This window comes from Falco peregrinus, chromosome 4 (assembly GCF_023634155.1).
Source record: "Falco peregrinus isolate bFalPer1 chromosome 4, bFalPer1.pri, whole genome shotgun sequence".
Classification (NCBI taxonomy): domain Eukaryota; kingdom Metazoa; phylum Chordata; class Aves; order Falconiformes; family Falconidae; genus Falco; species Falco peregrinus.
Genome location: NC_073724.1, coordinates 117,200,380 through 117,225,612, shown reverse-complemented (window position 1 = coordinate 117,225,612; position 25,233 = coordinate 117,200,380). Strand labels below are relative to the sequence as shown.

The 25,233-nt window shown below is 40.1% G+C and overlaps 1 protein-coding gene across 6 annotated transcripts in view; it reads right to left on the bottom strand.

Annotated features, from left to right (window-relative positions):
- Positions 1 to 25,233, bottom strand: part of TENM4 (teneurin transmembrane protein 4) — a 352,231-nt gene that overhangs the window by 199,749 nt on the left and 127,249 nt on the right. For all 6 annotated transcript variants that reach the window (XM_027781531.2, XM_055802888.1, XM_055802889.1 and 3 more), the window contains 3 exons: positions 14,281 to 14,533; positions 8,963 to 9,061; positions 6,652 to 6,887 (listed from right to left, as the gene is read on the bottom strand). In XM_027781531.2, the coding sequence (XP_027637332.1) occupies positions 6,652 to 6,887; positions 8,963 to 9,061; positions 14,281 to 14,533 (588 nt within the window). The remainder of the gene's footprint in view (positions 1 to 6,651; positions 6,888 to 8,962; positions 9,062 to 14,280; positions 14,534 to 25,233) is intronic.

Sequence of the window (25,233 nt, the reverse complement as noted above, 5' to 3'; positions counted from 1 at the left end):
TAACATTGAAAATTCAGAAATGAATTTTTAAAAATAAGACTATGGGAAACTTGCTGCTTCTTCCTGCTTCCAATAAACACTGAATTAGTTCTAGCAGATGCAGTACTTGACCAGGCTTTTTATCTGTGTAAACTCTGATGCAGTGTTAACTGCTTTGCAAAGCAGAAATTTTGCCACCGAGTTCAATACATGTTGCCATCAAATGCAATACCAAAATGTTAATACTTCTCAGTTTGGACAATTTCTTAAGATTGGACAACTCTAACAAATTATTTGGTTTATATTATCTTCTACTGTTCTCCTCCAGTAACATTTTCTGGCAGTGTCTCTCTTCCAATAGCATATGCATCATTGGATATTTCTCCTGTCCCCACACTTTTAGTGCCAGGTTACAGATTGTATTTAGGTCGAAACAGTGAATGTTTTTTAATGGAGTTTCTACGGTGAGTTTTTTAACACCCACCTGACTGAATTGATCTTCACAAAAATAGCCTTAAAGTGAGATCTTGTACCTTTATCACCTTTATTTTAAAGCTGCAATTAAACCACTTGTACTTCCTTTACTCTAAACTATAAAGCTAGCAGTAGCTGCTATCCAAACGTGCAAATCCAAATTTAAAAAAATAATAATTAAAAAAAATGCATGCAATCTTCTAATAATACAAACAGCTCTTTATGACTTCGCGGGAAATGGAAAGCAACATCTGAGTTATAATTCACACCACCATGCACCTAAGGCTGCAATGAAGGACAATGAAATGGGGAAATACAAGACTGAATATAGCTCACCCTGGTTTTAATTTTGCATCTTTCTCACTTCTCTGATGATTACTATCTTGTGTACAGGTACTGCACTAACAACCAACTGCTTTTTCTTGGTCACGTTGGGCAAAATGCATATGTAATATTCCTTAATGTAGCTACACTGAGCTGTACTTTGGGGATGTATCTGTGTTTTATACAACACTGTGTGTGTGTGCACATGGAGAGAAAGATGGGGGGATGTCAGTAATGTGACTGGGGCTGAGGCATTTGAGTGATTCACTCTTCCATTGTAGATTTGACCAGGGAAAGTTTCTGTTGCCAGATTCCCACAGGCAGCTTTCCGGAGCTTGGTGCTGCTCAACCAGCCTCTTGTAAACTTTACACACAGCAGCTGCCCTCGCTTGTTCCTTAACAAGAGTGAAGTGTGATTAAGGCTAACATAAAGCCCTGTGATCTTCCCATCTCTCTGCTATGGAACAAACAATGCAAAAAGTTTCCTGCAACTCCATGCACTTTTGAACGATCAGTTGGAAGCTCACATTGATGGCATCTCTCAGTGGGGCTGAGACTATTTGCGTGTCTTAGCTTTCCTGAGATAATTTACAAGGGCAAAATTCAGAGCTCAAGAACAAAAAAGACAAGAAGATCATTCAAACCTGGATGGAAGGGTCAGCATCTGTCTTGATGTATTTTCTGTCTTTAGTCAGGTCAATCTGCAGTATTTGGAATATATTAAAATACAAGCAGACATTTCCAGGGTTGGTCCAGCTCTTGTTGCAGACACTGGGACCAATGCTATCAACTGTGACTGCATTTAAACCAGTGCTACAGTAAATGGAGTTGCTGCAGTTTAAGAGGAGCATGTGCATGAGAAGAATAAGGCCTGTATTCCCCAAATGTCACTGGGTATGAAAGAGCGAGCTAGATGTCACTTAAACCGAATGACTTAGGGAGAGGGACTGTCCATGCATTTGGTACAGTAAGAGCCAGCTTTCACAGAAAAAAAAAGACATATTCAGGTTCTGTTATACAAGATAAAAATGGTAGTACTGGGTCATGATGATGGCCCCTCTATACCAGTATCCTGAAATGTTATGTTTCACACACATCTGTAGTACGTAAAATACATTAATGATAATACTATAGCACCTTTCAGACTGGATCTGACAGTTTTATAGATTAAGCGTAAAATCAAGTAAATGAGACTCAAAGTTACTGAGTGAACTGTGTGCAGTAATTTTGTGAAGAGGTGAAAGAACCAAGAAAGGACCTCGAAACTCCTCTTTAGGTAACAGATTGACTTCATAACATAAAGGCTTTTCTAGAACAGATTGTTTCACTCCCGTTTCTGCATATTATCTAAGATAAGATGGAAATAAAAAAGCACAAAAATATCCTTGTAAATCAAAAGAACAAATGGCAACAGTAGCAAAACAGAACTTAATCTGGGATCAGAAAAGAAATATTGAAACAGAAAATGAAAGGAACTTGTTGGCAGGGTAATAAATTGGTTTATATTTTAACTTGAATAAGAACCTTAATATCAAGGTATAAATGTAGGATTAATAGACATAGCTCAAGTTTAATAACTAACCGTTAGCAACTTTTCCTATTGATCTCAAGTGGCATGTAAACACCATGGTAATTGGTATACTAGATGCCCCTAGCTGACTAGTTAGTTAGCTAAAAGCTTTGGAGAGCTGCTTTCAATTGGGTTTATTACAGAGCATCAAAGAATCGTGGACAAACTGAGCTGAAGTTAGCTTTCAGGGTGATGCCTAGACAATAAAAAGAAAGACACTTTATAAACAAATCATAGTTGTAACACAGTTTTACTGTCAAAGCATTTTGCCTGTAGCAACCAACACTGTTCTTTTAAGTGAAGCTGCATCTGTATGGAGTTCAAACAAATGCAGAGCTGAGAAGTAGAGAGAGTTTTGACTCCAGTCTAGGCTTCATAATATGTTTTCCAGCCCTAACTTTAATCTAAATCAAATGCTCGTCTTTCCTGCTGTTGATGCAATACAACTGCAGCACATGCTTAAGTATAGGAAAATGGCAAGTGCCTAACTACATCAAATTGTACTTCCATCTAGTCTGGAATCTACATCAGGCAGAGGATAATACCTTCTGTTTCAGAAGAAAGAAACTATTCTCCATCACTAATTCATTTAGAAACTGTTCCACAGATCTAGCCAAACAGCTGCTGGGCATGGAGATCAGGACAATCAAACAGGTCTTTTCTGTTTCTAAACTCAGAAATTTTCCTCCCAGGCAGTGGAGCAATGTCAGAGATTCTTTACAGTCCATGCTGACAGGTCTGGTCTCTACCAGGTACAGAAACTCTGCTGGCAAAGCATCTGGACATCAACACACCTCGTGGTATTATCTATGCCATAAGAATCTTGCCATAAATCAGCTGTCTCAGGCAGAGCTCCGTGGCATACAGACCCCTTCACATCCCAGCAAAAGCCATAAAAATTTTCCTTGTTTAGCTGTCAATTGAATGGATAGTCCTAAAATGGGGAATTTAAAGTGGTGTCTCTTCACAGCCTCCTGGAACAGCAAATTTGCAGGTCAGTTACAAGCTGCTTTGAGAGGCCTTTCATTTCAGTGGTTCCTGCCATTTTAATGTTACAGCCCTGATCTGCCACTGCTTTTCTCTTTGGTGTTCTCACCCCAGAAGACAAGCTTCTGCAGAGCTCACAAGATTTGCATAAGCTGTGTGTGCACAAAACTTTGACGTGCATTGTTGCCACTGCCTTAGTGTGTGTCTCTGAATATTTGAAAAGGTGGCAACAAGTCAATCAAAAGCTGGTTAATTCAAATGAAAACCAGCTTCTGGTGTTTAATATACCCTGTTATATTTTGTTTGTCATTATCTCTCCAGACCAGTGACTCAGCCCTGTAAAACCTTCAGCGTGATCACAGTGTTGACACATGATACCAGCTGTTCGGCTTCCATGGACTTCTATTTATGCTACTTCTCCTCTCCTTTGAAAAAGCCCAGCAAGATAAATGAACCTCAGACTATTAAATGCCATAAAGACTTTCATAAAATAATGGAAACTCTGCCTTTCAGCCTTAAACAAATGATTTAGCAAGTGCTTCAGATGAATTTCAAAAATAACTAGCTTCAGCAAAGAACTTCAGACATGACCCAATGCTTCGCAGTTTCCAGGTGGCTCTGCCTGCCTCAGATGGTTGCCCATCACAGCTGTGTCTGAGCATCTGTCACACAAAAAGTATTGCCAATAGCAGGACTCCCTCATGTATCTTTTGATGTCGCTAGCTCCACACACTTGTACAGGAAGGTAAGGCCAGCAATGGGTTGTTTTTAATATTTATTCAGAGGACTCTGAGTTGCCTGATGCTGTGAAGAGCATCCTGAATCCCTAGGCATTACTCTGAAGTATTTCCATTAACCGACCAGTGCATAAAAAAATAGAGTAAATGCCAAGCCACTGCCATGGGACCCAATCCAAAGTCCATTCACTTAAATGGGAGTCTTTCCAGTGACCTCAGTTTGCATTGGAAAATGAAAATGGTCATTAAAAAGATAATTTCTATGGTTGTTTTAACTAACAAGAGCAGATGGAATATAGCCAAGTTCCCAACACTCATGAGCTGTTCTATAGATTAGACCTTCTTACTCATGATTAAGTTATATCTTACCACTCAAATAGTCCCCATGGCATCAAAAAGAGCAAGACACTGCTTACATGAGGAAAGGTATCTGTAAGAAAACGCAACTATGCAAATATAGGGAGGGAAAAAAAACAAAAACTGGAGGAAAAATGGTGATTTGTTTTAATAACAGACCAGGTTATTTAAAAGAATGAACCAATTCCTGTTAAGAACTGTGTAATTTTTATAGAATTCAAAATGTCTCAGCTTAACTTAGTAAAAGTACAAATATTTTGACTCCCTGATTAATTTTTTTTCTTTTGGTTTAGGTGATACAATTCTCATCTGCAACTTGACAGGATGTAGAAAATAATTACAAATGAAAAGGTTATTCATAATTTTTAAATGAGTTAATTAGTAAACCCTGCCAGAGTCACTCATTACAGTAATTAATAATTGATTATACTTGAAATTAAACACATTTTTTCATCAAAATCTAATTAAATATCTGCCTCTTTGCTTGTTGATTAGAACACTGGGTCTGGTACAGACAATCTTTGCTAAGTATGTTTATGCTGAACTGAACCATCGAATTTGATTTTTAATAATTGATAGTTCCTTTAGAAATTAGTAATTATGACCCATAATTACAGCAGTTCAACCTGATCAGCATTTCTGGCACCTTGCCAGCCATCCATTGGAGCCTGGCAAATGCCACAGAACTCATCTGAATGGAGAAAAAAGGATGGGAGAACACTCAATGGACCTGTCTCTTCAGTTCATTAACTGTGATTTTAAAACAGGAGCCCGATCTTTCCAGAACCCTGAAACAAAGGGGTTTGAGTTGGAGAACACAAAGTGGCAAACCAAACTCTTCTCCATCTATCAAACGGCACAGACCTCCTCCGTCAGAATTAACAGGCACTGCTATTCTGAGTTATAACAATACTCCTCTGCCACACTGAGATAATGTCCAAAGGAACCATGTTCAGGGCATAAGGAGAATACCAGACAAATGAGAAAGGCGAGTCCAAATGTACATAGCAAATGATGAAAATTGACTGCATATTTCATCAAACTGCTGCTGATTTAATGTTGGTTAATTAATCATTCCTGCTCCTCTTACAGGAGACATAAAAGTGACCAGAGTATGATGCAAGGCAGAAGTGGAAAAGTATCAGTCATTAAAGAAGCGTACATAAAAGGAACACAGCAAAAGCAGTCCTTTGTGGTAGTGCTAATTATACTCATGTGAAATGAAAGCAAAAAATCTTTCGATCCAGGCTAAGATTTGTAATTCTAACCACAACCTTTTATAGATCATTAGTGTACAGGAAGTCACAGCCAAATCAAAAAAGCTCATTTGTGCCATGAGAAATGGGCTTTTTTTACCCATGATCACATCTGTTAAGTGTCTGACAACTAGAGTTTGCACCACTGACAGTTTAAAACAGAAGTCTAGGACTGGACCTTTGACAGACATTTATAACACAAATATCAAATCTAACTGAAGAAAAAGTAATGGTAACACCCCAAATTTACAGGCTGAAAAACACAATTTTCACTTCTAACAGTTCAATTACTTTTGCAACAAACACTGAGAATGCTTCTTTGCAATGAACAGGGACAACATTTATAAACCAAAGAAATTCAGATCATGCACAGCTCAAGAAAAATCCACTTCTACACCCAAGTAGCAAATTTCCCCAACTCCTCCTACTCAAAAAAGGACCTGTTGGACCATGTTCTAAACCCAGTCTTTCTCCACCCTCCCAGTCACCCTGTGGTCTTCAATATAGTTGGTTAAATGGCGGATGTACCACAAAAAGACAGAATAAACCTGTATTTTTATGTATCAGGATCTTAGTTCTGATGTTGTCCCATCAAAGTCAATGGCAGAAAACTCGCACAGACCTGGATGTGACTGTGACTGGAATACAGACTTCAATGCCGGTTTTAGTGGGCTGCTTTGAAAAAAACTGGTGAGTTTATCTCACTCCAGGTATACTTTCTTCTTCAGAACATAAACAATCCACGCCACTGAAGGGAGCACAATGTATGACTCGTGTTCTACTAAGGTCTTCTAGCTCTATGACATGTGTTAGACTCCCTACCACAGCACTGCAACCACACTTAAGTCAACAGAGGCCTTATTTGTACCATAATCTTGACCCTCTGCTTCCCAAACATTACCATTACGGGTGGGTTTATAGACAAATGAAAGAAAAGCAGAAAAAAACCCCACAGAAATAAGCTTACCTATGAAATACGCCAGCAGGATCACCAGCGTGACCGAGATGACAATGGCACTCAGAGCAGCGCATTTCCAGTTACAGTACTTATAGGGTTTCTTCAGGTTAAAGGCAGGCCTAGAGAAGGTACTTCTGGGAAGGGGCCTAGGGGGAGGTGAGTACACAGTGCTGGACGTCAAGGGATATCCCGGCGATGTCGTACAAAAAAGGGGAGAAGTGCCTCCAGGTTTGAAGAGGAAGTGCCTGAGGGAAGAAAGACCAACAGCAAGTGACTCCTCACACAAACTGAAGCCGAGGGAGACGGACGGGAGGATGGCGACTGCTGCTGGAACGAGGAAAGCAGCTCCACACAATGCTGGCTACGAACATGGATGGCATGCACAAAAGAGAAGAATAAAAATCAAAGGCAAGTCACACAGAGTAAAGGAAAACAAAACGAAACAAAAAATCACAGTGCCAACAATGCCACAGAGAACTCTTCAAGGGCATTAGTCCCCTCTGTGGAAGAGCTGACGTTAGAGTGAGATGAAGACCCCAAGCACAGCTACAACAGACTGGTGGCACAGGCAGCACCGGGGGCCTGCTCACACTCCCACAGAAATGCCCTACGGAGACTGAAGAGGAGCGTAGGTCAGATTAAAGAGGGGAGGGTGTTTACCAATTCATTGATCACTGCATGAGAGCGTTTTTTGTATGGCATCGGTGAATGGAGATGGGGAAAGAGAGCTTAAGCCATTCCATAGCACCCAAATTGTCACAGAGGGGAATATTCACACTGTCCCCACCCTGCAAATTTAACCATCGAACAATGGCATGGCTAAAAGCATCAAAGCCCAAATATCAAGTCCTGTGTCTCACTAGTGGGGAAAGGCACTGCTTCCAGGAAGCAGTCCAGAGCACCTTAGTTTGATGCCTACCTTTAAAAAGTGTGAATCACTGTCAAAGGCAACAGCATTTCCTGTCCAGTGACACATTGGGAGGCACTGTATTTTGCCCATTACTACAAACGCAGCCCGAGAGCCAGCCTATGAGGACCTTGTGTGAGACTCATGAAAGTCAGCACACAAGGAACCCACTGCAGTCCATGAGTTCCTGACATGAAATGTCCCAATGGGAGTTCTCTCCATGGGAATCCTAAATGAAAAAACTAATTTCGGTGGGACATCATGAAGTATAAGGCATTCAGATTTTGGGAATGAAACTTGGGAAACAGATCTGACTTGTCTATCACCATGCTGATGTAAAAGAAAAATGCAGCTTGTGAGGACTGAGAAACAGCCCCAGTGCAGTCTGCACCTTCTGCCATGGTTTATGGGGCCAGATTTGCAGCCAGCATAAATGCAATCAGCATGGATCCATGGGATTCAGTCAAGCCAGTGGATTACATCAGATGAAGATGTGACTCTATTTTCCCCTTGAAGTCATTTGTGCAGTTACAGGGGGAAATGTCACATGCAGAAAGACCATCATGCACAAAAGCCACTGATATGTACAATATAAAGTAACACATAATTCTCCCAAACAGGTATTTGTAGTATTACAGCCATGGTTTTATTGGTACTAGACTAAGCATGACTGCAGAGCATTAGAGAAAGATTCGTTATTTCTACTAATGCTCTACATCGAAACAGTAATTTTCACAAAGAGCAGATACTATTCTGTGTTTTGTAAAGTATTTACTTAGACACAGATGTATCTGTTCTGAGCAAAGAGGTACCTGCAGTGTTCAAGTACACCAATTAGATCTTCAGTTAATGATGGCTACCAAATTAGAAAGTGCCAACACAAGGTCAACGGTTTTGGCACTAAGTGTCAAGTTAAAAGCTGCTTATAACTTAAAAGTTAAGTGATCAAAAGTTAAATAAAGATGCCAGAATAGGTGGTTACGTCACAATCAAAGCCTTGGCTTACACTGCTAGCAGACATTTTTAAGACACGGTATGTGGAAAATAATAGTTCAACAATGAAGTATAAGGCTGCCAGCACAATAACGGTTTAAGGTTTTTATGAAACTTAAATTAATCTTCGTTTATATGGGACTCAAAATTGCTGTAGGTACTTCTTACTAATGAAATGACTTTCAAAACAACAAGGGAAAAAAAGCAAATGGCATGCTGTGGCGCACTAGCATATTAATGAATCTGAATTAATAGGTACAGGACACAGCGCTCCAAGCCCCAGAACCTCATTTGTTTAAAGCCATCCTGGAAGAGGCCAGCAATGGTGTTGCCCTTAAACATCACTAATATGACCAAATGCTTTCATGCAAGGATCATAATGACTACAGTAAACAGGAAGACCACATAAGTGTCACATACCCATCATTGTAAGCACCGTCATGTCGGGAGGAGGTGAGAATGTCCATCTCAATGAGGTTGTCCTGCAATGTCTCTAGGAATGTCTGCTTTGCTATGTTTCTACATACATATGGAAACATGAATGAAGCCAGTGAGTCATGCATATATGAAGTGTGATCTTATAAACCACAATGGTTATAGTGCAGTTATGCGTGGAATTAGAATGATGGACCATATATTTATATGTATAAGATGCTACACATATACATATATAGCTTTTAAGAATGCTCACTTCTCTATATATACACTATATATATGCATATACACACATACAAGCACACACGCCCATGTGCATGTATAAAAAAAAGTTGATGTCTCTCTTCATTTCATGTTATTTATTGCAACTGACACATGAAACCTTCTGAATGGCTTGATTCAGAAGACTAGATCCCAGTCCAGCACAGCTGTAACCTCATTATACTCCTGCATCTGTGTTGTCGCTCTGAAAAGGCGTAGTGCAGTATCTATATCCCACTGTGGCAAATACCTTGGCAGCACACTTCCATCTAATGTCCTCATGGATCTCCAGTGAAAATCTGCCACTCCTTTGCTTAAGTTTCAGTTTTGCATTTGTGAACTTTTTAGTTACCGATTCATTTGTTTTCCTTTGTGGAGCAACAACTTGCTATTTACAAGTTTCAAAATGCAAGTTTTGCTCAGTGTGAGTATTCCAAATAAGTCTCCAGTGACAAGCAGACAGAAGCTGGAGAAAGGTTATGCTGTAACCCAAATTCCAATACCAGAGTATTGGTTATAACCTGGATAATACAGGCAATAGGCAAGATACTTAGGGCCTGCACGTGAAAAAGCCTGGCTTTGACTTCACACACAATAGTGGCATTTTGCAATATCTGGCCTCCCCAGCATGCAGTTTGATGAGTCACATTTTGACCTATATATGCTAAACTGTTTTGTACTTTTTGAGGAGAATAGCAGGAACATAAAGAATTAAGTCAGAGACACAGCTGGGAACACACTGTGTCTTTCTCACCTTTAGGATTGTTTCTCAAGGCCTGACAAAAGAATATTCTTCCCACCTTTTTTAAAACGAGAAACAGTCCTGATTTTGCCCATGTCTGTTTTCAGCATCCAAACTGAATCTAAGCCTGCATGCGAATAAATTCCTTGGGCAAAAGTAGCGAAAGGAACATAACAGCACTGTGACACTTTGTCACTTATGCAGGATTAAGTGCTTACAGGATATAAGTGACATGATGTGAACTCAAACGAGAAGTCCTCTGTCAAAGACACTGGATCCAGGTAACATGTCTTACCAAGAGAAACCAACCACGTCACATTATGCAAACCTTGATACCGTCTCTTCTAAAATGTCCTCAATCTTAAGCTTCGTTTCTACTTCTTCCTCTCCCTGCTGCTAATGCCAGCACTTCTTCAGCTCAACTCACTGATTTTGGAGGCCTCTGGGCTGCTTTGACAGAACAGATCTACCCCTTGATCTGAATGAAAGTAAATGACTCCTATTCATAGCTTTGGAGTGAAGTGAACCGACATGCATGAGCTGTGTGCCATAGCACTTGAGACATCAATCCATCCCCAAGTGTTTGTGGCTTCCTCACATTCCCTGGGAATGCAGGAAAGGCTGGATGTTGAATTCAATGCAAAAAGAAGCAACATATGTGCATGCACTGAGCATTTAATGGGTAAGAGGCAAGGCATCTAGCAACACACCAATCAATAAAAGTTCATCAGTAGTTAAAATCCATGTCAAATTGGTTCCATGAATTTCAGTTGTGGATTGTCAATAAAACAGAAGAGGGGAGGGTTACATAATCTTATAATGTATGCATTTGTAACAGAGAGGTCGCTGGGTCACCGAGGTGACTAATGCATGACTGTCCTCCTCACTGAAGGCTGGACAGAGCCTGCTCCCTCAGAGGTTACCTGTGAATAGCTGTTTCATTAAAAAACTGTCTCCCTTCTCATTATGAGTTGTGGTGGCAGAATCTTTACATGATTACCGCATGAAATTCCCCGGGAATGGATGTCTCCTGAAAGCTGTTGGTTTGTCAACTAAACCTCCATCTAGTTGGCATTTATTTACTCCCACAAGGGTAAATGCAAGGGAACAGAAAGGAGGTCACAGAAGAAGGAAGAGTGAGGAATAAATATGGGGGTAACTGACTTACCTGTCAGGAGTGACTGCTGAGCAAAGATCTTCTCATCACAACCTTGATAATATATTGCTTTTAAAGCAACAAAAAAGGGAGCAGACAGGAAAAGAAAGCGGAAAAAGGAGAAACAGAGAAAAGGGAGTAAAGGGAAACTAATGAAAAGGAGGGAGAGAAGAGGAGGGGCTCTTCCTCTTGCAACATACAAAGTTCTCAGACACAGGATACGCTTATACCTGTGCTACACATCTCTGCTTGCCTTTGCATTACAGTATGGCAATTTCCAGGCAGTGACAAGCCACCCTAAATTCCCAGTTCTGAACACTTCCTGGAGTCCACGGAAGTCAAAATCGAGCCTCTTTAAACTCTGGGGTGCTTAAAATCTGTAGCTGTAGGCATGTTTCACAGTCTGTGACAATCCCTGTTTAAAAGACATAGCTTTTTCTTCATGTTTTCTCTCTCTGTTGACTAATATGGGATTTTAAAAAAAATGGATATTCAATGGAAATACAATTCCATTTTTGACATGAGATTACTATAATCTCCTGTTGCTGTACTTCAAAGGCCTTAATTCTTGGATTAATGTCCTTGGCCAGGATTTATTCTTTTACATGTTGGGCATTTTATTCTCTTAGGTGGAGGTCTTTTTTTGGTTCTAAAAATCTTTGCACTGGGGAAGGTCAACTTCATCGGAGAGGTGGAATTTGGCATGCAAGTTTGCTAAACAGCTCTCAAGCCTGGTCTTTTACACCTACAGCATTCCCACAAAGGAAATGGAAGGCCTCTCCATGTCAGAAGAACAGACTATCAGAGTGAAGATTTGTCACAGATTTACTGACTGTCTGTGCAGCACAGCCTCTTTGCATTATGACACCATTTTATTTTCTTAATGTTGTTTAGCGGAGGAACAAAAGTCTGTCAGTTGTGCTCCGTAAATGTGCTCATTTGCTGTTTGGCATAAAATTACATACTCTTGTCCAACATGTTCATTCTCTGAAAGGACACTGGCAAATTTATGCCATTCCAATGAGTGTGTCAAAAGCCACATCAGTCTTGAAACAACCTATTTTTTACCTAATTAATAAAATGGCTAAACTGAGGATCAATTACAAATGTGACTGATTTGTGATGCAAGTGAAATCATCAAATGATGCAGAAAGATCTCTTCATGCAGGTAGACCTCCAGCTTCCAGTCTGGTTAACAGCAATAATATGATAAACGCGATAGGCAGAAAGAGCAGACTGCTTCAGATCTTGAAAAATGATTTTGTGGAGAAGAAATGAGGACAGTAAGGATGTACTCATTTGCAGTTTAACAGGAACATTGCAGGACTAGCCAGATAACTGTTCTGTCTGTGAACTCCTGCATTTATTAAGCTGTGGTAGGGTTGTCTCTTCATTTCCCTCCCTGATTGCCACCAGAACTGGACAAATGGGGGCAGGATGTTTTCAGCTAAGAACTTTTATCTCTGACATTCCTCCACTGATCCAGCAGCAAGGACGGTCCTTCTCAATTGCAAGGTGGGTTCTGAGAGACTCCAGTCAGATGTGAGGATGTCTTGGCACTATTAAACCAGTATATTATCTTTTTTCTGAAGAATTCATAACTTGGTTTAGAAAAAGGCACAGGGCTTCCTCCAGAACTGTAGAGGATTATTCACTAAAGGACTTCAGGAGAGTGGCCTAAGTATTTTTTTTTATGGGTTGTTTTGTTGTTTGGGGTTTTTTTAAATAACACATAAAATGTGTTATTTAAGTATTACTTAAATACTATACCCAATGCTTGGGTATATATGCTCAAGAATTAGTAACACAATATAATTACTGAAACTGTTGCCAAGTCACACTTGCAGCACTTGCTTACAATTTTGTCTTAATCTTTTGGATCTAGCTTCTTAGTTGGGTCTTTTTAATCAAGCAGTCACAGAGAAATTAATTATCCTTAAATGCCATAAAATGTAATATTGAGGTCTGTTTTGGAAGTTTCAGAGGGCCAGCACACAGATCTTCTTCTCAAGATCAACAAATGCGCTCATTTTTAAAAAACATTTTCTTAGCAGAAGCTGGAAAAACTGGGTACATTTTATCCCAGGATACAGACAAAGCTACCACTGATGAGATTCCCACAAGTTGTGCTGTGACAAATTTGGCCCCTGGCTCTGTTTTCAGTTAGTATATCTTTTTTAACTGTCTAAAATTTTTCTTGTTGGCTTGAGAACGTAAGAGAAACAAGGCAAAAAAGGCAGCTAAGTAAGTGCACCATGTTAGGCCTGGAAGACTTCACTGTAGACTGAAAAAGATACCATGTGTGGGGGCTCATAAATCCAGCATCTCCAGTGGTTTCTCAGCAGCAAAGGAAACGGTGAAGCAAAATCTCTGGAGAATGCCAAAACTGAGCTTCAAGTGGGACAGCAAGAAGTAGATGCAGTCACCATCAAATGGGAGGCCTGAGGCTGAGGGAGTATGACAGCTCCCTTTTTGAGAACCTACTCAGAACCCAAAGAAATCTATGAACTAGAACAACTCAGTGCACTCTTGTCACACCCTTCATGTGTTGCATAGGTAGGAAAGAATTTAAGAGCTAAATGGAAACACTATTAACTGACTGATGCCATGCTATCCAACATTTCATGCTTGCTAGAGCAATGTTGTAGGACAGTAAAATGCAGCAGCTGACCTCATTAGGTAAAACAAGATCAACCTTTCCTGAATGATGTACTACAGAAGTATCTGCTTGATGAGGCACAACTAGAAGGCTAAATCTTTTCAATATATTGATGGATTGCAGTTTCTTAAATAGGATATTGATTTATCCTACCACATAGGAAGAAAAGACATTAAAGGAAAATATAAAAAAAAGAAAACCAAGAACAATTTAATGTATGATCCTGATTCCAACTTCAAATGAGGAAAATAATCTTATGAGTAGCTGTTAAAGACAATATTCTTAGTTTATGAAAGAAGAGCAATTTCCTCTTCTCCTAGTCCAAATAAAAAGACACAAGGTATTATAATAAGTACAACTCAAAATACATAAGCCAAACACTAGTTCACAAACTGAATGGCTAGCAGTATAGATGTCTCTATTTTCCATAACAACCTTAGCACACACAGTCACAACATTGTAAAGTATTAAAGAAAATGACCTACCTAGTCTCCAGTGGGATGTTACTGTTAAGTAACCAGTTGTCCTGAGCATGGGCTGGCTCTTGAGTACTGGCTGGTTGTTCTCCAGAGAGAGAGTGATCTGTAGGAGCTGGGCTGGGGTTGCTACGTGGAGTGAAGTTCCCTCTGTTTAGGGAATTGATGGAGGCCGCGTGATGTTGATTTGGGGTGTGAGCATGTGATATTGGAGGTGGTGGAGTTCTAAGTCTTGAATGATTTTGAAGATTTGGAGGATGATCTAAAACACAAGTAAAATATTTTTAAGGTTCATGATTTGAATTATTCCATACTGTGCTCATTTATGTGCAGGCACTTCTAAAAGGTATGAAGGCTGGCATGCCATATATCCTAAATCAAACACAAAAGGGTAAGATAGCCTTGGTTCCATATGCTCTAATGACATATGCATTGATCCCCTCCCAGACGGCTAGAAAAGTAGTTTGGTTTCATGCACAGAAGTTGTGAAAGCTCACACCAAGTTGTGATAAAGCATGAAAAATATAACCAGCCTGGATAGATAACATTTTAGAGTAATTTTATGATGGATATACAGCTCCCAATGAAGTTTGTTGTTTTGCCCTAGAACTTTAAATAGTTAAGTCAACAAGAAGGCTGAGAATATATTTAATCATAGACTGAGTTTAGGGAAAGCCATAAAACTGTGTCAGTTACACAATTTAACAAAATCCAACAGTTTGTACTTAGAGATGTACTCAAACTGAGTAAAAAATGCAAGTGGCATAAAAACTGAGGTGTCAGGAAAATGAAACAACATATGGTGAAGAAAGATGTAAAGATCAGTGATATGGCTACTTTGAGTAAAACTCAAAGTATTTGTTAGCCAACAGTCTGAGGGAGGTAGACTGTGGAAGGCAAACACTTTAGAAAGGTCAAGCTAGTACTGATTATACTCATATTTGTGTTTTGTGGGTTTTTTTAACTAATCATCAAAGATTTTTTTCACATGTTTTCTGCAAACAAAGAAAAACTAAAATATTTGATGGAACTGGAGGAAGACTGACAGTTCAGCATACTGCATATGGGATACAGGAATCTTATTCCTCTGTGATTTTAGTAGGTTTATGCTTGAAAGTCACAAATGCACAACACTTATCCAATACATTATCTGAAAAACATGTACATCCCATCAATTTAATACTTACCAGATAGACTTCTGTATCATGAAAAAATAACACTCATTTACTGTCTAATTAGAGAGCTCAGAACTGAATGAACTATACATAGTCCTAAATTACAGTGAATGGTATCAAAACTACCATGACATTTAATGACACTTTTGAAATCTAGATTAGAACTTGGATTCAGTAGAGGAACAGATAAAGCATTTACAATATCTCTGTAGCCCCTTGGATCTTTAGACATGCAAGATAGAACGTAAAGAGGTATGAGAGACATCCCATCCCTTCTCTCTTCACCCTGTATTGACTCACACTACCTTACCATTAACTATGGCTGAGCATATAGAAAACTTAGAGTGGTTGAGTTGGTCTAGCAAAAAAATAGAAGGTGTTAATTACAAAGGGGCCCTTATTTTGTTTGAATGTGTATTTACCTCTGGCTCTGTTAGGTTAGGTGTGGGACTAGGGGTATATATTCCATGGAGAGAACCGAGTGCTTTTAGGGTCCCAATCCATTTTACCCTATACTCCGAGAAAGGTCAGAGAAATAGTGTATATATATCTATATCTATCTATCTATATATCTATCTATATATAAAAAGTATATAATATATACTTTATATAAATAGTACAAATATAAATAGCATTCATATACAAAAGTGCTCTATTGTATATCAGTACAACAGAGAGTGCCACACTCCACAAAAGGAGGTCTATACCGGTCATTACATTTAGACAAATAGATTCTTCCCAGTAATCTAATGGAGTATTCAGAAGTCTGACTTAGCAAAGCTCATCCAAAATTAATAATGCCAAACTGGACTCTGACCTAACACTAGCTAGCCCTGGCAAATTCTGTACATCAACCAGCAAAATAAAGGGAATGACGGAGCAATGACCAGGGACTGTACAGACAAGAAATATCAGAACTAAATCATATCTGACCTCAGCTCTGCAACACCACGTGAAGCAAGGCGTCCAGCTGTCCTTGGACTGGATATTACTGGGGACTGTCATTTAACTGAAGCCCTGACCATGGAGATAACAGTGGAAGAATCTTACTGCTGGCTTAGTTATATTAGTGACCCCTTTTCCCATGCAACAGTGGCCGTGACTGCTCAGCCTGGCCCCCTTCACTGAGAGGCAGCAAAAAGACAGGAGGATAGGCACAGAACACACCAAAACCTGCTGTCTCGCAAACACGTCTGCTGGTCGTCAAAGGAGGACAGGGACAGTTTATTAAATCCAGGCTGAGAGAGATGGATGCAAATAGAGGATTTCCAGCTTTTAGGGCTGTCAGTCTACCACCGTTCACAAGAACGTATTTCATCCCAGAGAAAATGACTTGTCTAATCAGGAGCAACATACCAAAGGTTTCCAAGACCAGATACCACAGTTTTCATTCCAACGGATGCCTGAGATGAATACTCTGTGCAAACAAGAAAGGGGGGCAAATGGGTGAACCCTGGACTATGCAACAGGCACTTTGTGAAGTTCTCCTGCTATGAGTTGACTTTCCCTACTGGAGACACCATTTTCAGACTGTGAGTCAGAGCCTGTTTCCAAAGATCTATTATGTAAACTCCAATTTACACCCTATTATTGCAGACACATTGCACATGCTATTATGGATAATGCTTTCGAATCAAGTAAAAATGTGTCATTTTCATTCTCTATTTGCATACTCTCTGTGATTTCTTTGCTAAGTAAAGACAGCACATCCATCTTATTCTGGTTTCACAGGATTTCATCGCTTGTATTTCTTTTTTTCTGACATTTAGGTAGCTTTTCCTTGCAGAATATTTTTATTTTCATTCATATACAAATTCTGAAAACTTACGTCATGTCTGAGCATTACTGAATTTAATATACCTTGACTAGGATTAGCAACTATTTCCCTTGCTTTATGATTCCTTTTTTTTTTTTTTTTTTTTTCTTCTCAAGTTAAGGAACATTAGAAAAAAGGTGTAGATGAAAGCACAAGTTATGAAATCTTACTACTGAAAATTACTGCAGCTGTGCAGGATTTTTTTGATGTGACAAAAGTATTGAGGTTCTTACCCTCTGCGGTTACCAAAGATCCTATGGGATTTGCAAAGGATAAGGGAAGCTCACAAAGTTAATTCTTTCTTGATTTCCTAAAATCACAACTGTCCCTTTATTTGAACACGCTCTTTTCAACTTGTTCCACAATGTTTGAGTAATATAAACTGTGCAGTTATATTTCCCCACAGGAAGGAGAACCGTAATGCTGGCTGCAGTGGCTCTCTTACATCATGTATGTACATGAATCTTATACAGTGGTAAGATGCTCTGATTATCCTGCTATACATTATATATAAACACTGTATATTTATAGCTGCTTAGGCAGCACTGAATTCTTGTAGATCTCACCACCTAGGTAGGGGAAGTCAGATAACAGCTTTCTACATGTAGCAGCAAGCCTGTACTGGGACAACAGCACCACAGGAATTCAGAAGGCTTTATAGAGGAGCCTCTGCACAAATTGTACTAGGTTCCTCAAGACCATTCTTAACAAACTATAACATGGCTAACTGTGATTAATTGTACGTTACCTTGGCTTACTCAAAAAGAGATCATTTTCAGCATTTGTCTTCTCACAGTTTTCCTCTGGTTTCCAAAAAGACACGGAGTTTATTATTCCCTCTCTACTAGTTGGAATGAAAAGCCTAACATATGCTATTCAGGACCAGCTAAGCTAAAAAAGTACTGAGGAATAAAAGAAACACCTTGTAAAACACCCCCCACCCCCCCAACCCCCCTTTAAATTTCTAATAATTTCCAGAACCAAGCAACACTGTTTATGGGGTGACCACTTGGTGGATAAGGATTTGGCTGGATGGTTGCAGTCAAAGAGTTGTGGTCAATGGCTCAATGGATTGAAAAAAGCCTTGAGGAGATCTTGGGGTGCTGGTTGATGAGAAGCTCAAAATAACCAAGCAATGTGCACTGGCAGCCAAGAAAGCCAACAGTATCCTTGTCTGCATCAAAAGCAGCGTGGACAGCAGGTCAAGGGAGGTGATTCTCCCCCTCTACTCCATTCTCATGAGACCCCACCTGCAGTGCTGTGTCCAGCCCCGGGGCCCCCAACTCAAGAAGGACATGGACATGTTGGAGCGAGTCCAGATGAGAGCCATAAAGATGATTAGACAGCTGGAGCACGTCTGCTATGGAGACAGGCTGAGTTGGGATTTTTCAGCCTGGGAAAGAGAAGGTTCCGGGGAGACCTCAGAGCGGCTCCCAGTGCCTAAAGGGGCCGATAAGGACGCTGGAGAGGGGCTTTTTACAAGGGCATGCAGTGATAGCACAAGGGGGAATGGCTTTCAACTGAAAGGGGGGAGATTTAGATTTAAATTAGATATAAGAAAGAAATTCTTTACCACGAGGGCGGCGAGGCGCTGGCCCAGGCTGCCCAGAGCAGCTGTGGGTGCCCCATCCCTGGCAGGGCTCAAGGCCAGGCTGGACGGGGCTGGGAGCAGCCTGGGCTGGGGGGAGGGGGCCCTGCCCCTGGCAGGTGGTGGGACCGGGTGGTCTTGAAGGTCCCTTCCAACCCCAACCATTCTGTGATTCTATGATTTTTGCCTTGAAGAGACAGCAAAAGAGCCCTCCCAGTCTTAGACACCAGGTGCCAATAAAATAGAGCACCAGAGATAAGTTCAACCTTTCTAGCAGATAGGCTGGCACTGTGGAAGTCTAAATAGCTCAGAACTTAATGAACACCCCTGTAAGCCTCATTTTCTCTAATGGGTCTCCAAAGTGTGTCAAATATGAAATATGTCAGTATTCAAATGTAATGAAACACTGGAAATCTGATTGCAAAAAACACCAATAGAAATCAAGTTGTCTTTGTGTTGCTTTGTAGGGGTTTTGGGTTTTTGTTTTTAGGTTTTTTTAAACATTAAAAAGTCATTGACTAAGATTGGCTTGGTAACCACAGATAAAAAAGAGCTGAAAGATAACTCAGTTAATGAAGCTTGTACTTGGCACATATCAGAGAGTCTTGACAGAATCCTGTGAATGAAGAACTGAATAAATGTGAATCATAAAAAGATTACCAATGAGAAGCTAATATGACAAAATTTGAATAAAAGGTCTGAACCCCATGTTCCTTTCCTTTCCCTTAATCTTTAATGAGTAGCACTGTTTTGAATTTAGTCTGTGTAACAGTTACACTTTCTGATTCATTAGGTTTTGGGATTGTATTTAGGGCAAATGTGCTAACCTCAGAGTGAAAAATATGTTCTCATTTTTTTTCCCAGCTTCTCCTGTTCCTCCACACATTTGTCATTTGTATGTCTGCTCATATTCAGACGGCCTGATGCCTGACTGGTGTCTGGGTTAGGTACAGGAAATACTTCTCTTTACTCACTGTATATAGTGCCAGGTGGAATGAATCACTTATTGCTCCCTTGAACTTAAACTCCACAGTAGTCGTGATGACTATGTTGGTAGTGCGACTTTGGGCAATCATGCTTGTACCCACACACAGAAAAAATCCACCCCCCGTTACAGAGGAAACAATCTTTTTTAAAATAATGACCTCTGCATTCAACTGACAGAGCAGCTAAGAGCCTTGCTTCAGCTCCAGGACCATCTTTCAGCCTGCTGCAGATGTAGTCACAGCACTCACAAAACCAGCCAACTGAAATTACCTTCATAGGCTCCTTGTCCCTTTGGGTGCCCCTGGGTATGGAAGCTGGGGTGCTTTCACTCTTTAATCTGATGAGCCACCTAAGGTCAGGTGGACTACAAAAGACTGAACTGGGTCTTCCCCAGCACCCTTGTAGCGGCCACAGAGAGTTTGCTTTTAAAGTGAGACAGCTTGCCAGAAGCAGGTACCCTATCAGACACATGGCAAGCCAAGGACAGCATTTACACAATGAAAAGCAAGCAGAATATTTAACTCCCAAGTTGCCAGATAATGAAAAAATATCAGGAGGTAAATCAGAGTGGGAGATACTGTCTGCACAGAGGGTACCTTGGTGGCTTCTGGTGACAGCCAGGATCAGCTGCAGACCAAGCTTTCCTCTTATCTGCATAGAATCCAGCTGAATATGCAACACCTGGACTGAGCTGAAGCAATATGCAAAGGTGGCACCTCTGTCCTACCAAGCAGGTCTGTCTCAGGGCTGTTACCGATATGCTGCAATCTAGAGGGGAATTTCCCCTTTCAAGGAATGTCCTACAACAGGCTTTGTCTACATGAGACAGTCAGGTAGTCTAATGAGGAAGCCCACAGAATGGTGACAGAGACGCAGAGAACCAGGTCACTCTATTCAGATGATTTATCTGTGTAGAGATGCCCATATTCCCCCACTAACACTTAGAAACTGGAATTAGTGGTACGATTTGAGTGACTGAATCTCTCCTTAAGAAGCACATCCACTGAACGTAAGCCTAGCTTCTCCTACTATCAAGAGCAATGTTTGCACCATGCTGTGAAATACATCTTTTTCTGTAGCAACATCTTGGGCTGCTGGTTTTCAAAATGCTAAGCCAAACAACACTGAATAATAAAAGGAAACAGAACTGATGAATAATCTTCATTAAGTAACAAAAGAACAATGGGAAAGCTACCTTGATTTTTTTTTCTTTTATTTTTTTTTTTTTAAAAAAAAAAAAAAAGTAACAACAGAATAGGGAGCTCTGTTCTACCAAAGGTCTCTCACCAGGGAAAAGCATAGTCTTCACCATGCTTTAGAATCAACGGTGTGTACATTCTGGTTCTAGAGAGTATTCTGGTTCATAGTCCTCTCAAAGCTGAGCTCTTTGAATCCCAATCTTCACAGCCTTGTATTTCACTTGTACTTTATAATGTTATCTGCACAGACATACAACCGACTATGTTTTATGGATGATTCAAGCCTAAGAAAAACCTTCCTATGCACACCTGTATTATAAATTTGGTGCAGTCTTTTGTTCAGAAAAATCCTACAAGCATTGGAAAGCATTTAATAGAAGCAAATGGCTATACAGATGTAAATACTTCCGAACGTTCCTCTCAATGTGCAACCTGGACACTGCATTTGCAATAACCAGTGCAACAATAAGTGGATACCTACAAAGTTGCAGAACATAAGAACTGTCGTGAATTTTCATGACAACACTACCTACCTGTGAATGTCTTCAGCCACTACCCATCCACAGCTATTTTATACACTGCTGGTAAAGCTACATATACCAGGACCAGTGAAAAAAAGACTCGCTAAGTATCAAAATCTAAACTTGACCTCCAGCAGCGTACAATGTCTAAAAAATGCAATCATTCTTCATCTTGCAAACAGACTGCAACCGCTAGCAAGTGGAAACGGGGGACCTAGAAACCACACAGCAGATAAAATCGTACCTTGTCACTGACGGACAAGTCTAGGCTTTATAAAATATAAGGACTCAAAACTGAAACATTTCCAGGCTATACCTATGCTTAAGTAACTTCATTTGTTAGATGAATTACACAAAAAATCAGGCCCACCTGGATGGTACATATTTGCATGTAAAATCAGTTGAAGCTCCTCTCTAGCTGCACAGACAACACTTAATAGGCTTTACTGTTTATAGAAAACAATAGGCACACCAAATCAAGTCCAAAACAGCCATCTCCCCTGTATTTTTCTCATCAAATGTGTACATTACATGCAAACTTTCCTCTCAAGTGCCAAAGTGCCTTTGCAAAAGCAAAATATTGACTTTTGGGTTTGAAATCAATTTTTTGTTTGATGCTAGGCTGTCAGACTTTGGCTGTACATAGTCAACGAGAGCTCTGGGTGGTTGTTTTTTCATCAGTATGCATCTGATTTAATCGAACACCCTACAAGTAATGCTTTTAAAAAGGTCCAGGTCACTGTCAAAGGATGATATGCAGACTTTTAACCCATGGTGTTCACTATTTAACTTAGTAAAAAGGAATCACGGACTAATAAAATCAAGACAGAGTATTACTATTTAGACTCTTGACACTTTATGAAGAGTCACTGCCTTAAACAGATGAAAGTGAAAAAAACCCAAACCCGAAAATCTGGCAGAGTGAAAATGAGTTAAATAAATTTAAATAACATTTCTAAGTTCTTAAATAGTTACTGGAAACATGGGAAAGTAGCCTTTACAGTGTTGAAGTAAGCAAATTTTCTTGCAGCCCTGGATTTTCTGCTTGACTTACTGAAAAGGAACACTTTTAACCACCCTGATACCATTCACTGCAGGCAATGGTACCCTTTGAAGGCTCAAGGTGGTGAACTGCTGGCCTTTCTGATCTAGGCATATATACAAAAAACAATGCATCATTATAGATCCTTCCCTCTCAAACATAAAAACTGACCATGACTCTCGCTACTCTGGTGAGATGCTGCAGTCACCCATATTGTGCCCTCAGCTCCTCAGGTCTGAAAACTTATAACTACAAGTCTCTTAATTTTCAGAAGGATACTCAGATCACTCTGCTGTGCCATTTTACTAGCACTGATGGCTTCCATGAATTCCCTTCCAGTTAAGTGACTGAGGATAACCCACCTCCACTGCATCTTAAGGGGAGACAGCACCTTCACGTGAGGCAAGAAAATCCATTGACTTGAGTGAAGGATGGCACATCCATGCTGTGATTTTGAGTTGCTACAAATCACACTCATCAAAAGTTTCTATGCATGTATGCGTAAAACTGCAACCTACCTCCTGAAGAACTGGGAGCCTGCAGCTCTCTTTTTTCTAAGAGATGTAGGAAGCCAGTAGTTCTGAAAATGTGTGCCTTTTGGGGAGTGTTAAAAGGTGTATTCAGTTCCCCGTGGTTTATATATTGCAATGCTATATATAAATCGCTTGCAGTCAGTCAGGATATCTCAGTAGCTGTGGTTTGCGCAATGCCTGTGCCACTTGGAGGATTACCCCCCACCAAGTCTCCTTTGAGGAGTGTCCAACTTGCACAGGCTCAGCCCAAGCAGCTGCGTTCCATCGCTCATGCATAAAAGGCCTGGAGAAATGGAAATAACTCTCAGACTTGTTCCCCCTCCCCGCCCTGTGAATTGAAGAAACACAACTACTCTTACACCTAAGGTTATCCTTCTTGAAAGAGATGTGGCGCATTTCTCTGATGTCTGCAGTTCATTGACTTGAGGCACAGAGGAACTCTTTTGTATAAAGGGAGTTTAACTGGTTTCCCTGCATATGGTGTCTCCCGTGTCTGTTGTGTGTTTTTTTTTAATACAGTTACATATGGAGACAAATGCATGAACAAACAGAAAACCACACAGTTCAGCCTTGTCCAAACCAGACATGATTAGCTGGTACAGTTACATTGGCAAATTTCGGAATTGTTTGTGTAAAGCAGTTCTCCAAACTAAAGTACATCCACAAAAGGTGCCTTTGGCTGCTGTAATAGCAAATAAACTCAGGATTTTGCCAGCACAGCTCTGTCAAATATTGTTGGGTTTTTTTTATATATACCTATATCGGTAAAGCTTTGAAATATAGACCTGATCTTTGCCTGTTTTTCCCTAAAAATAAAATGAACAAACAGTCTCTATTTTGCTTACGTCCTTCAAAAATCTTATCTAAACTGCAGTGCCATTGTGACTTAGCTGTACACAAACAAACAGAACTGACAGATCCTCAGCTCCATCAGCAAAGCTGACTATTTATAGTAGCTGTGGAAATAGTCTGTTTTATATAATTTTTACAATGTTGTGACAATCCAGAGACCATCCTTTTGTAAATATGAAGCAATACAACTTCCATGCAGTTTGACTGTGTGACAGGATCAGGTCTGCACCCTTAGCAGTCTGGGTGAAAGACTGATACGTTGCAAAGACATTTTCAAAATTTACTGTATTCAGTGTTAACTTGCAAGCTTTAGGTCTGGATTCTGACCTCCGAGGGGCATACAATTCCCAGGGCCACCAGGCAGCTGCACAGCACAGACATCAGAGGGAGGGTTTTGTCCCTTACTTTTTCATTTGTACATGTCCCAGGCTTGTGAATGAATCAGTCTCTGGAAATGCAAAATTCCGTTATTTCACAGCAAAGTGCTTATGGAATGTGACATGATGTGGTGTAGCACAATGCCAATGAACACTAATGATTTTAATTATTTACTCTAGAGAAAAAAAAAAAGGGAAATTTCATGTTGGCAGCAACTGAAATGAACTAATTCAAGTCTTTGCCGGCAAATGGAGATTTTTTTTCATTACTTTAGATCAACTTCTGCACATGCTGCCACCCAGGTGCCACCAAACAGAGGCCCTGCACAGTACAGAACTAGTTAAACAGATTTTCCTTTGTTAACCCCTCCTTACCCCCATCCTCCTTTTACCTCCTTTTAATTTTTTTTTTTTTTTGCTGCCTTTAAAGTTTTAACAAAACCATTTGTGTTAAATACCTCCAAAGTGCAATGCAAACTGGTGACGATTCTATCTGACAGCTGTGACGGATGTGACGTCTGTCACTGTGATTAATACCTACATCCCCTGCCCCATCCACTGTGTATACAAAAGCCTTTGATTTCCTTTAGTGAAAACCATGGGTGCAGTTAAGTGTAAAATCTCTCTGCACAGGTGGAAAACCTTATTCCCTTTGGCACAGGAATCTGATTTGTGAGAGCTGGGCTCCATGACCTTTCCCTTCAGGTTCTATTTGACATTCTCGGAAGCACGATGGCAGAAGGCTGCACTCCAAATAATTCTGAAACAGACATAAAACTTTTATATTTTTATTAACACTTGAAGAGGCCACTAAAAGAAAATCAAAACTATGAATCTGTCAAGACACCTTCAGCAATGCTGCACTTTGTTCA